At 38.7% G+C, this 13545-nt stretch overlaps 1 protein-coding gene and 1 long non-coding RNA gene across 4 annotated transcripts in view; one reads left to right on the forward strand and one right to left on the reverse strand.

Annotated features, from left to right (window-relative positions):
• LOC148741737 (uncharacterized) overlaps window positions 1-5894 on the forward strand; it is an 18314-nt gene extending 12420 nt beyond the window's left edge. For 2 of the 3 annotated variants that reach the window (XR_015995534.1, XR_015995533.1), the window contains exons 2-3: window positions 5055-5130; window positions 5566-5894. This is a non-coding gene — a long non-coding RNA (uncharacterized LOC148741737). Of the gene's footprint in view, window positions 1-5052; window positions 5131-5565 lie in introns of all 3 variants that reach the window. The other variant, XR_015995536.1, reaches the window with a different exon arrangement.
• A 1562-nt stretch (window positions 5895-7456) lies between these two features.
• LOC111331370 (pre-mRNA-processing factor 40 homolog B) overlaps window positions 7457-13545 on the reverse strand; it is a 35423-nt gene continuing 29334 nt past the window's right edge. The window contains exons 17-25 of the mRNA XM_088745530.1: window positions 13344-13400; window positions 13096-13176; window positions 12541-12636; window positions 11562-11651; window positions 11195-11306; window positions 11023-11069; window positions 10303-10329; window positions 9387-9668; window positions 7457-8127 (exon numbers count right to left, since the gene is read on the reverse strand). Coding sequence (XP_088601656.1) covers window positions 8029-8127; window positions 9387-9668; window positions 10303-10329; window positions 11023-11069; window positions 11195-11306; window positions 11562-11651; window positions 12541-12636; window positions 13096-13176; window positions 13344-13400 — 891 coding nt within the window. The 3' untranslated portion in view covers window positions 7457-8028. The remainder of the gene's footprint in view (window positions 8128-9386; window positions 9669-10302; window positions 10330-11022; window positions 11070-11194; window positions 11307-11561; window positions 11652-12540; window positions 12637-13095; window positions 13177-13343; window positions 13401-13545) is intronic.

Here is a 13545-nt window from a genome sequence, read left to right on the forward strand (position 1 = left end):
GTGGGAGTAACGAAATAATTTGGATATATCAACAAAGTTGAAATGGTAAATTGGCCACCGTAATGATTACAAAAGCTGACGTTTCGAGCGTTAGCCCTTCATCGGAGCGAAGGGCTCCGACGAAGGGCTAACGCTCGAAACGTCAGCTTTTGTAATCATTACGGTGGCCAATTTACCATTTCAACTTTGTTGATATATCCAATTTATCTAGTATACACTTTAGGTGGGATTTCGTGTCACTGTATACTAAATATTTTGCCTAAGGTCCAGACAAGCCGTTTTAAATCAGTTTTTATTAAACGGATAAATTAATAATAAATTAGTATTTATTAAACGGATGTTGATACCAAACAGTTTAGATCCTAGACAGTTCAGTAAACAATCAGAACATCAATTTGCCCTGAGTAAGATTTCAGGTTCTCCTCGAAACATTTTTGCTCGAAGCTTTGTTTAGTCGCGTGCTCTGGAATGTCCTAAAAAACTCCTGATCTATATTTTTCGATCAGTATAATGGGGTCACTTGTTAAACCATGATAATTTGTTGATGATGAGATATCACAGAGGGCATCAAAGGGATTCACAAATAGCCGTAAAACTCGGTGAGGTTAATCGATAGCCGTAGAGCGCCGCAAAAAATAGCCGTTAGTAAACTTTGACAAATTTTAACCGACAGTCGTAGAAAAAGTTCACCGTAAAAGAAATTTCTGGCGGCAAGAATGGACTCCGTTGAGACCCTCTACCTTGTCCGTTTTTTCACGAACCTTACCTACCTTGTCCTTGCGGGGGCCCATAACCAAAGAATAAATTATCATAATTTTAGCACAAAACGCTAGAAAAGACTGCTAATAGCAACGTAAGTTGAGGTACACACTGGTTGGGAGCAAGGTAAAAGTTATTTGAAACGGTCTCGATGACAAACACGTATATCAAACGTAAAAAATAAAAAATCTCTATAGCTTGATAATGAGACAGTTTTATAAATAACAAAATGTTGAATCTTACATGTGGGCTAGTAAGCTTTGAGAAAATTAACCGTTGGTTAGAACGATTTAAATATAGGTAAGCTAACCCCGTTTTATGTCGGTCATTTCAGAATGCTTTAATATCAGACTGCGAAATGGCTCTTCTAGCTTGTAAACGAAGTACAGCCTATCTTCAGCAGGTGGTGCAAAATTTGATTAATGAGACTAGTTTGTTTTTTTTTGGTCATTAACTCATTCCAATTACATCTTCCAGGCCTTCATTTTATTTCAAAGCTTGCCGGTAATACTGATTGGCAATAATAGTGATGTTGAGTAGTCTTGCTGCACAATTAAAATGACTGTTATGTGGCGCCAAATGTCTTTTGATTATTTAGGGAGTAGTGATTATTTAGAGGGCGGTTATAAGTATAAGTCAATATATATCCCCAGGCATGTCACTAATTTCGGCTCCTTTGCCAGATATCATCAATCTATCTCTAGTAAAAGAAACTTTCCCGGAAAAACTTCAAATCGCTAAAATTACTCCCGTCTTCAAAGCAGAGGATTCCAGCTTTTTTGTCAACTACAGACCTATTTCTTTGTTGCCTAATTTTTGCAAATTTTTCGAAAATATATATAACTAGCCGAAAAACACGATACACTTTACCGCTGTCAGTTCGGATTTCGGAAAAATCACTCGTTATCGCACGCGCTAATTCATTTGGCAAATAAAATTGCTGCTGCAATCGACCATCGCGGAACAACGATGGGTGTTTTCCTTGATCTTCCAAAGCTTTCGACACTCTCGACCATCAAATCTTGTTTGCCAACTTGGAGCACTATGTTATACGTGACATGGCTCTACAGTGGTTTAAAAGCTACTTTTCTTGCCGCCAGCAATTTGTCCAATTCAATCATGCTTGCTCTCTACTGCAAACTATCAAGTGTGGTGTCCCTCAAGGTTCGATTTGAGGCCCACTATTGTTTATTCTATACATAAATGACCTAGATCTTCTTTTCGCTAGATCTGCTTTTCGCTGATGACACCAGTATCTTTTATTCTCACTGAAACCCAAATTGCTTAGAATCCGTACCTAATGATGAACTCCAAAATTTTGATATTTGGCTAAAATGTAATCTCAAGCAATTTACAATTCTCTACCAATGTCCTAAAATTTTGAACTCTCTCCCTATTTCGGTGACTCGTTCGTTAAACTTACTTAGCTTTAAGACGAAAATGCAAAAGTTTTTACTTAAATAATCACTGAATCGGCTAAGCCGCACATTCGCAGCACTTTTTCTTTACTTGATTTATTATTGTGAGTGAGGTGGCTGTCCCATACAGGTCAGGTGGCTTCCTGGGTCTCCTCACCTTCTAGCTATTAACACTAATTAAGTCTTTGTATTGTTAAAATGACATAAAAAAATAAAGATGATGATGATGATAATTATTTACAAAAACTTTTTCTTTATAACATTTAACGACAAAAGTAAACAGTAAAACATGTTTCAAACGACGTTTCGACCGCGTTTTACGGTCATTTATCAAGTTTTAAAAGTTAAAGTAACACATGGGCATATATACAAAGAGCGAAAATATGCGAAACGGGTATTTGAAAACACGATGTGTAAAAGAATTTTAATGTGCGAATAGAGGGGTTAAAAAAATGACGAACAGCAAATGCAAGGGAAGCAAAGAAAAAGAGATGCAGAGTGCCTAAACAAGCGTGGTCATATTTAAAGCACCACTTTACAGTTTTGTTGTTTCTAAATCATTAAAAGGCGAAACAGGTTATTTAACAAACTGATGACCAAAAATACACATGTGGTTATTGGAAAGACTCCAGAATACTCCCATACCATTCAAAACAAAGCCATAGTCCCTAAGGCGATCTTTTACTTTCATAATTGTTCCCGTTCATCCAAGAACTTTTGCTATCCAGACGACAAAGGGATAGAAAACAAGCGAAGAAATGAACGTTTGTTACAATAACAAAATATTGTCAATACTGCAAAGGTACCTTTGAAGAACCACATTTTCGGCGAAGTTTTTCTGCTTCACCAGTTTTTCGTTTCCTTGAGTATGATGATACATTTTGAAACGGTAAAAACTACAATCAACGCACTTTGCGCGGGAAACTGCGCCTTAGGTATATTGTCAGTTGCGCTATAAATGTATGTAAATGCAACGAGTCATACACCGAGGCGAAATGATCTACCAGCAATTCCAATCATAACAAAAACAAAATAATTTGGATATATCAACAAAGTTGAAATGTTAAACTGGCCACCGTAATGATTACAAAGCTGAAACAAGACCACAATTCTACTCTGGTTTCTTACGATTTTTTTCTATCCGTCTTCTTTGTTTTCACTGAACTCAAATGGTGTATCTACGGACTCGCGCAAAGAGTAAATCCCTTTCGACAACAACAAACATGCAAATCATTGTAATGGTATTCCCGCGAAAAAGCAAAGGAGAAGGTTAAAATCAGGTTTTTAACTATATCTCGCTGGCACTTTTTGATTTAAGATTAATTTTTCACCAAACTATAGATTAATTGTTTGAGCTGGAGAATGAGCGACAAAACTTTTTATTCCGCAAAATTTGGCATCTGAACGTCTTCAGCAACCTTTTTAAAGAGGAAGTGAACGCTGAAATTTGTATTTTTTGCATTTATTTCTAGTTAACTTTAGAGGAGTGAGATAAACTCTCTTTGGTTAATTTCCGTTCACTTCTTGTTTTTCACGAGAAAATTTGATTTGAAGTTGCCTTTTTTTCCGCTCTTGCGGCTAAGACCGTAGTCTCAAAACGATTAGCAGCGGTCGAATATAACGTTAGTGGTGGGGACCTAACTTGAGAAGGCCTCATGTGAAAGTTCAAACCTAAACGCTTTTCGCACTTCACTTTGCAAATATGAATTTGAAAGTATTCAGTCGTGGAGTGAATCGGTGCACCCGCCACCCTCTCCGTACAGCCGCACAGATTAACCAAGCGCTGGATACCGCCGGAGCCCAGTTCAGTAAAAATTAGTCATCACACATACACCTCTCCAAATAAAGAAAGACATTGAAAACCGGCTTACCTACATCAGAAATCATGGTTGTTCGTTACCATGAGTTTATCACCCATAAATAATTACTGCGTCCCACTCGCTCTTATCGTGTGCTGTCTTAAGTGTTTGATATATGTCTGCTTTGGCTCAGAAATTCCCATTCCACCCTCCATTCAGGTAACACCAGTAAGAGCCTCCATGAATTTTTGGTTAACATCGTTAGGCCCGCAAAAAGAACCAAGGGAGCGCACAAAACAACTCTCGGTACAGGAACAGTGTGTTTACTAAGAGGGTCTCAATGGGGGGGGGAGGGGGGGGAAAGAGAAGCCCTTTTGACAGTTAAATCTAAGGTTATTTGACGGTTGATGGCTAAGTTTTTGGAATGTCATTTCTAAATGAACTAAACGCGCGAGTTGTCTGCAATTTTTCGTAATGACGCGTTTGTAAAGAACTGTTAATTTATAACACCTTTTATTCATTAATAACTAAGGTTTTACGACACCGGAAGTCAGTTCTGTCGCTAACCGGGACTAATCGCGCCTTAAGAGTTAAAGGACTTATATAAATGTATTTTTGTGATATATCAAAACTTTTATCTATAAACAACAGAACTTGACCCCAATTAAGGCGATCGTTTAGTTCTTAATTAAGGATATCGGAGACATTTGACGGCTAACACTGGCTTGTTTATTTGACGATTGACGGTTGACGGTAAAAATATTGCGTTTTTGACAGTCGACGATTGATGTTTTGGCCATTTGACGGTTGACGATTAACCCCATTGAGACCCTCTACTAATGTCCATTTGGAAAAGTAGTTTTGATTTCACTCTTTTTTGATATATAGAGATGTGAATATTCAAAAACTTTTTCTCAATATGAAGACTTGATTTTTACTAAGCAAGCAATAGAGAGCTGTTTCCATGTTATTGAAGAATGCTAGGAAAGGCTCGCGCCATCCTGTTTGAGTTAGTCGGCTGGAGTTCCCAATGAGGCCGATGCTCACCATTTTTCTTGAATTTTTACCTACTTTACAGAAACAAATACAAACATGGGACGTGTTACAGTCATTTTTCTCGTGGTGTGTCTAATTGCCGCTGTCCTGGACGAAAGGTGAGTAGCTTGCCATATGAATACATGTGGTGACATCATCACGCAGAGGATATGGGACAAGGGCAAATTATTGACCACCAAATTTCTCAAAAAGGTCTAAAATGAACATAGAGTAAGAAAATGGGAGTTAGACATCCTTTAAAATACCGGTCCCCGGTCAATTCCATCTCACTAACTCTCGCTGGTAAAAGAAAACAGCAACAAAAAAAAAAGACAATCTGAACAATTAAAAGGAACACATGATTTCGCTTCACCCCTTAACATTTTCTGACAGAGCCTGTTTCTGAAAGACCTGAGGGACAAACCTAAAAATGCGAAAATTAGTTACAAACATAAGATTCTCCTGACAATGACAATGAAATAATTCCGTATACAGACTGACAAAAAAGGAAGTTAACGGATGGGCACGGCTCTCGATCCCTTCTTTGTTTTCAGTGACGCTTGGCGTCGTCGACGAAGGAGACCACCTCTTCATAATCGTTTAATCGCCCAAGAGGGTGACCAGACATATGGCGAGGAGATGAAAAAGGAGAAAGGAATAAGCCCAGAGGAAAACATGGATATTGAGCCGGGAACTGAGTTCCAAGATCAGGAAAATGAAAATTATTACCTTGATCATGAAATCTGATTTGCTCGAGGACGTTTGCTCTTGACGTTTCCAGTTTTTGTAGATCCTCAAAGGCATAACTTCAGACATATATTTAAATCTCATCCATGTCTTGGAAAAAATTTTCATGGAATATACTCAACACTCATTACTCGTGTGAACTGTGTTCGTTTGTGTTTTTATATGAAGTAAAAAAAAAAACTTGGCTCAAGGAAGTGTTACCCTTTCGTATTTGTCTTCACTTCATGATAAGCACACAAAAACACCGTCTCGAATTCAATCAAGGACGAAGTTATAAACACCTTTCAATTTACCACCTCGACTTTAAAGGATGAAGGCTAATTGGTCCTAATTGTGAGAAGAAAACGCAACAAGGAATATCCCCTATGCCTACAATCACAATCTGTCCTCACCAGCTCTTGATGGTGAAATAATTATTTACACTTGTTGTATTTCTCTGACTAAGTTTATTGCTGAAGTGTTTTTAACCATAAAGGTCCGTGGAAAAAGTCACAATCAACAAAATATAGAAATAATAGACAGCCAAAATATCAATTCGGCATCGAATGACTCTTGGAAACTTCCTACTCCTACTCCGTTTCCAGCTTGGCTTCGCCAAGCCACAAGCAGATTACTACTTAGTTCAAAATCGTCCTTCTGACCAAGTCCCAAAGAGTGACCTAGTAACTAGCAATGAAAGAGAGAATAAGAGAGAAATGGAGTAAAAGGATAACGTGGATATTGAGCTGGGAATCAATATCAACGATTATGATGAGATAAACTCATTGGAAGAAGAAAGCTTATTTTGATTCAACAGGGTGGGTTTTAACCCAGTTTGGTTTCTACAGAGTCTCGGGCTTTGCTGAAGAAACACTTTAGTCGCACGCTCACTTTTATGGGTGAATTGAAATTAACACTTCTTTGAACGGAAATTTAGTTTATTCGTGTTTATGAGTGAAAGTGCAGCTAACAGTGAGATCAAACACATTTGAAGTATGTGGCAAACCAGGAAAAAAATGAACATCGTGGGTAACTATTAAAGCTAGAGTTCCCTACCTACCTAAAAAATTCTACATCTAATTCTAGATCTCTTCTCAAGAGTGGTCTAAGGCGCAAAACCAAGGGACCTGTTCTTAAATGAAGACCGGAGTCTCTAAAGGAACTGTGGTTCTGAGTCAGCGTGGGTGTAACAAAATAATTTGATTTAACCCTAAGCAATTAGCCACCGTAAAGAGCTTCGAAAGCAGACGATTCGGACGTTGGTCCTTCGTAAGAGCGAACGTGCTCTTGGTCCGCTGTGTTTTTACCGAGAGATATAGGTTTTTCTGGCGCAGTATTTATTGAGTGGTATATAGGTCAGCTTTTGTTCGTACACATTACCAGCATGACTATTTAACAGGTAGGGCAAGGATATACGCCAACTAATGAACTTCTTTGAGAAGACGGTCTCCACAAATTATGTATGGTGATATTTGGATTGGTCTTGGCAAACTCCATGTCATTGTTATCCCAGGATTTCCAATTACGAACTTAAATGATTGAGATAACGAAGCTGGCTTGTAGCTAGAGTGAACATTAAAGATATGTCATATTATTACCTAATTGATGGGGTGGGTCGGACGACAAAATAATCGGCTCGAGGTCACAATATTACGACCGAGAATAGCGATGTACTCAAGTCAAGACCAAGAGCCAAATAATGATGATCCAGCCTGACCAAACTAATTCAACTTGTAATTCTTGCTTGACCAAGTCCATACGCACTTTATCATATAACCAACACTATTTATCTTCATTACTTTTTCTTTGTCTTTTGGAAACGGCCTTGCTCCCGCTTAAGCCCACGGCCCTCATAGGGTTTTCTTTCAAAAAACTGTTTTCAAACAAAAGCGCACGGGGTCATGTGATAACACTGGTTTTTAAATATTAATGGTCTCTAAGGTCGTTGAATTACTGCTACATAGTAAACATTAAACACGGCTTTACATACATCTCACATCATGTTTCAGGAAGTAGCTCTCGTGGTCAGCAAACCTGAACATGTTCCATACAAGGAATTCAACGACATCACGTGATGTGATACAGTTGAACAAGAAATAGAGGATTAATAATGAGAAAGAGAAAACAACACATGACAATAAAGGATCAAATTCCTTGAAAGGAGGTAGTTGTTTCGATTCGACATCTCAGGGGAGGGAGAGGGGGAGGGGATGAGGAGGGGGAGCAAACTTCTAATCACAGTTCTTATTCACATTCGAAGTTGCATTTTCTCTTGGTTTCTGAGCCACAGTCTAGTGATCGTCCCCATCAGCACCAAGTTGCTTCAGCAGGGCTCTTCGTCTGCTTTCCAGTTCACTTTCGCTCTCACTAGAGGTTGTATCCCACGCGGTCTGGAAGAGAAAACAGCAAACCAGCCATCAGTGCACCAGACTTAGTGTGTCACTTACCTAACGTTGAATAAACCAATCGGTTGTTTTGATTCTACATAAATGCTGCAAACGTATCACTACGCATCTTTTAACAGAGTAAAGCTCAGTTTTATGAAGTTTCTCATCATATACACAGGCCGAAACTTAAACAAGCTAGGTGAAGTTTTCCCAATAATTCATTGCCAGGTTTGCTAAGATATATACTATAGTTTCCGTTTAACTAAAAATTGTGCATGGTTTCGACTGTGATCACCAAGTCGCTCCAGCTGAATGACATGATTAAAGACACTGCCAAAAGGAAAACCAATCTTACTGATGCGCCTCGACCACAGGGGATAAATGTAACTCTTTACTGGCATATAAAACAATTTTAATGACCTCCTGAGGGTCTTTCATCTTCACAAATGTAAGCTTTTGAAAAAAAAAACAAAAACAAAAACAAACACAAAAACGAAACTTGCAAAAAGAAAGATCACAAACTACTTTGACAACACTTTAATTCGTGTAAAAGCTTTTACAAGCAAGGAGAACAACGAGCAGCTACGAATACAACTCATCAATAAACTGCCCCCAATATAATTCATTTCATTGCTAATAAATAACTTATCTTAACTTTGATTAATCTCACGAATAATATCACACCAATTTGAAAAAGATGTTCAAAACGCTTCTCCAAAAAATTTGTTTCGCTGAAGTCGTAAGAGGGAATAAAAAACCCAATGAAGAACAGTAAAATCTCCATTCTAACACAAGTATCCTCGACATTAAAATGTCTGAAACTCAATTTAACCGGTTAACAACTTGTTATGATCTTGTCCCCAGGGCCCCCGACTACCTCGTGTCTCAGTTCAGAAGAAGAAGAGAATAAGAACTTTGGAGAAAGAAGTCGGGAGATTTTGGGGAAGTGGTGAAAATCGTTAAGATAATTCCTTATTCTTCTTGTTGTTTTTGGCTGTCTCTTTTTTGTCCCCCAAAAGCCCAAGCACACGACTTTGCTGTGAAATTCTTAAAATTTGGTAAAACTGAAAGCTCGAGTAACGCTCAGCTTCAAGAGTTAACATTCCCCTTGAAGTATCTTGACTGTCCGCTTCTTGAATTGCTTGTAAAACTCAATCCCGTTCTCTTCTGTAAGTCTTCATCAGTTTCACAAGATAGCTGCGCACGACCTGTAATAAAGATTGAGAAATAGTGAACTAAGGTGATGGTGATGGTGTCAGCACCTTATCCTGTGATTTCTTGGACTTGTCCTTTCCTTTATCAGCCTCTCTATCCTTATCCAGATCTTTTTCTCTGTCTCTATCCCTATCTCTGTCTCTGTCTCGGTCTTTCTCTTTGTAGTCTCTTTCTTTCTCCCTGTCACGTTCCCGTTCTCTTTCGCCTTCTCTACTACGATCCGCCTCCTTTTCACGAATCTTGTCTCGCTCTCGGCGGCCCTTATCCCTGTCCTTCTCTTTGTCCTCCTTCTCTCTGTTGTACCTCTCTCCCTCAGAGTCTTCCTCGGGCTGGGCAGGCAAGAGGTAAAATATTACATGTCACATTCACGCCAGCGATAGTTTAGCAACTTATTGAGAAACTGCAACATTGGTGAGGCGCTACTTTGTTATAATCCTATGGTCTAATTGAATTTAGGTTTCCTTTTGATGATGCGAATCAATTGCTTCGGCACTAGTCGCGTATAAAGTTCGAATTGGGTCGGGGAAGTACAAAGCTTACTATTCTGAAGTCATCCTAGCATGATAATGTGACTTCTGTCCCGTGGTCATCATTACGTTAATATAACTAGATCAATAAAATGCTTTGTACACACGTAGTAAATTAAACTGTTCCCATAAATGAGAAGAATAGGACAAGTGTACAAAGCACCTTACATATCTAAACTGAAATAAGCAAGGAAAGGTCACAAGCTACGAAAACTAGCCACAAATAGAAACAAACAAGGTTCGAGTAGCAATCCACAAGGAAAAAAGGAGGAGGTCGACAGAGGGAGAACAGTGAAGACGTTAAGAATAGAAGTAGGAAGCAAACGATTCCGCTAGCACAGCACCGTGGATACCCTTTTTTATAGCAGGGGGAAGTTAAAGAATAACCTGCTGCTGGCTTCAGTTTCCACTCCTCTTTCCTCTTACTTGCACTTACCGATCGTTGTTTCTTCTTCTTTGATTTCTGAAAATAAATAATGAAATATTCATTTAAAATTGACAGTTTTAAAGCATTGAGTTGGAAGACAAACATCAAAGCTAATAAAAGCAAGCACTGAAACAAAACATTGAAAATTTAAGGGAATCAAGTAACCACAACAAACCATAATCTTCTATCAAAGGTTCCTACGAAGTGGCCGGAAATTACGATAGACTTTTTTTGTTAACGGGAAGGCCTGATCGTTATACCTTTTAGGTCTGTTAATGATCCCTCATTGTTTCCTCAACGAGTGAAAGACACAAAAGACCGCAGATAACGATGCAAGGAGTCCAAATGATCCAAAACGCCAAATCGGCCTTACTTCTCTAAGGTCAATTGGCCGTGTTGGAGTTGGACTAATTAAGACAAAACAGGTCTGGTTAATACAATTAGGACCTCTTCAAAATCAGATTTGGCTCCAATAGATTTAAAATAATGTAACTAAAAGCGAGGGTAGGGAGGTTAAATTGCGCGCAAATAAAAGAATAACGATCACGTTGACCTGTGATCGGGTCTTTTCTGTGTTCTCCCGGAACAGGAGATACAAGAATAAAACGAGGAAATTCCGAACAAAAAAAAAACAAAAACAAAAAAGCCACAAAGGACAAGGGTGGTGAGACCGCAAGTCAAAAGAGGCTCTAATGAGGATAGATGTCTATGGGGTAACCCAAATCTCACCTTCTTGTGCTTTTTCTTTTTTGATGAGCTTGCTTCTTTTTCTTGTTCTGCAATAAGCAAAGTTTACAATGTTTAGAAGGATGAATGACAAAGTGGGAAGAAATCAGCTGTAATATCCTCTCCGTGACCAAATTTGACGAAACTGATATATATTTCAGAGACTTGAACTAACCTGATTCGGAAGCAGATGATTCTGGTGACTTGGAGCGTGACCGCTTGTGGCGTTTCTTTTTATGTGACGATGTTTTTTCTCTCGCAAATTCTTCTTCAGATTGAGACGACTCCTATAAAATGGGAAAAAAATGAAATAAAAATCAGAAGAGCCACACTTCTTTCACGGTCTTATCCTGTGCTTTTAATTACCCGTGACGCAAGTACATGTATTCTAATTTTGGATCTTTACTACATAAAAACTGGAACTAGGTTGTTTGTGGAAACTACCAATAGAGCAGTCAATTAATTGGTCAGTAATACAGCCCCTCAAGTCAATCAATCAATCAATCAATCAATCAATAAAATATCACTTAGCAATAACTCACCCCACTAAGCGATCGAGATCTTGACCTTTTCCTATGTTTCTTGGCCTTCTTAGCTTTTTTGTGTGATTTTGAATGATTATGGGTACATGCCTAAAAAAGGTCACGAGAAAGATATTGTCACTTAAATAGGAAAGACTTAACGATTGATTTAGGGCTCACAAATCTTATAATTTACACTTCATAAATTTCCAAGTCTTTATGTGTATTTCTGTATCACATAGGTACTCTCAGGTATAGGTATAATCGTGTATAAACAAAACAAAAAAATCAAAAGCACCCCATGAACATCACACGATGGAATACGTGCGCTGGGAATTGCTGCTTGACTGAAAGGTCCTGAGGCAATAAGTGAAGAAAAAGAAACAGGGCGCGATATCTTCCCTAGAGCTAACGAGATGTCTCTACAGTAGCAGTGGCGTGTTAGCAAAGAAAGTGATTACATATGGAAAACCACGCCAAGCCGATTTAAATTGCTTTCAAATGAGATAACAAAACTGTGTAATCAATGAAACTAACATGAACCAGACTATGAATGCACATGGTTAGCTTACACGAAACAACGCAAGCAAAGCATACTAAGCAACCACCGATGCAGTGATGCGTGGACCACTGACGACTATTAGAAACCTGTATGACCAGTCTAAGAAGCGAGCGCTAAGTCGGGAAGTGCAAGGATAGCATGGAGCGCAGAGTGCGAGCCAAGTGTGAAGACAGCGTGTGGTGAGGTAAGAGCGCGAAGTGGGAAGGGTGCGCAAAGTGCTCCCTCTTCTTCGGAAGCCGCCCAGATAGGATAGGCTTTAGTTATGGCAAAATCTCAGCCAAGGAAAGTCGTGATCAACAGGTTTACTGAGTCTGCGTGTTTTGCTTGCTCTTACGCTTGCGCAAACTGTATAGCACTTGTATATTTCCCTCACTATTCCGGATAAATAAATCAGATGAACAACGAAGGACTTGGCTAAACCTTTCTTGATATAACTACCTCAAGTGAACCAATATGTTCATTAAAAAGCCTTATGCGTTCAGATTCCACTGTGACTGCTGCAAATGCAGGATCTTCCTCGAGTCTTTCCCTAACCTTAAAAAAAAAAAAAAATTTCCATTATTCTCGACACTATTGCGAATACTAGACGCTGGTCAAGTAAACTACAATCTTAATAACTCTCACTTCATCCACACTTGTTTACGAAGCTACAGCCCTTTGCTGTTAAATTCCTCCATTTTGGAAATTCCCCCGATTTTTTGTAATCACTTCTGTGATTTGTGGATTTCGCTAAGTAGACTTAGTATGATTGGCTGCTTTAACTGTCTGATCACAGGCGTCCGATTGCAACGAACTGACATGAAGGGACATAAAGGCCACTGAAATTGTCCAAGGAAAAAGTATAAACGCAAGTTGTTCACTTGAAAGGTTTCATAAAACAAACAGTTCAGAGAACTATTTTTCCTCTATGCTCAAAAACAAAGGCAAGAAATTTTGAAACAGCCTGTAGGTAATCAAGCAATTGCCCTCAAACATAACATTATCACATTTTACCTCGTCCCAAGTAGAATTTGCCTCAATTGCTGGAGAACATGACTTGAGGAGCTGCTTGAAGGAACTTTCTCTTCTTCTTTGCTAAGTGGGAGAAAAAAAGCTTCAAGTTATATATGGCCTGTTCTGCGCCTGCAGTGTCTTAATCTTTTTCCCATTAATTTTCTTTTAACATGTCTTAAACCGTTAATCACCAAATAAAGAAAGTTCAAATAGAGAATTTAATAGTACAAGTATTACAAAAACTTTACCTCTCTTTCTTCCTTTTTCATTCGTTCTTTCTCTCTTGCTTCAGCTTTTTCAATTAGCTGCCACGGAATGATAAATGATGTTATAAACAAAAGTTAGGTCTGCTTGGGAACCCATTGGCACCTACAACCAGAACTCATACCAGCCAAGGTTCATACCTGAACTTTTTGGAATCCGTCCCGTTGAACTCATTGATCACAACAG

Source organism: Stylophora pistillata, chromosome 1 (genome assembly GCF_964205215.1).
Source record: "Stylophora pistillata chromosome 1, jaStyPist1.2, whole genome shotgun sequence".
NCBI lineage: Eukaryota > Metazoa > Cnidaria > Anthozoa > Scleractinia > Pocilloporidae > Stylophora > Stylophora pistillata.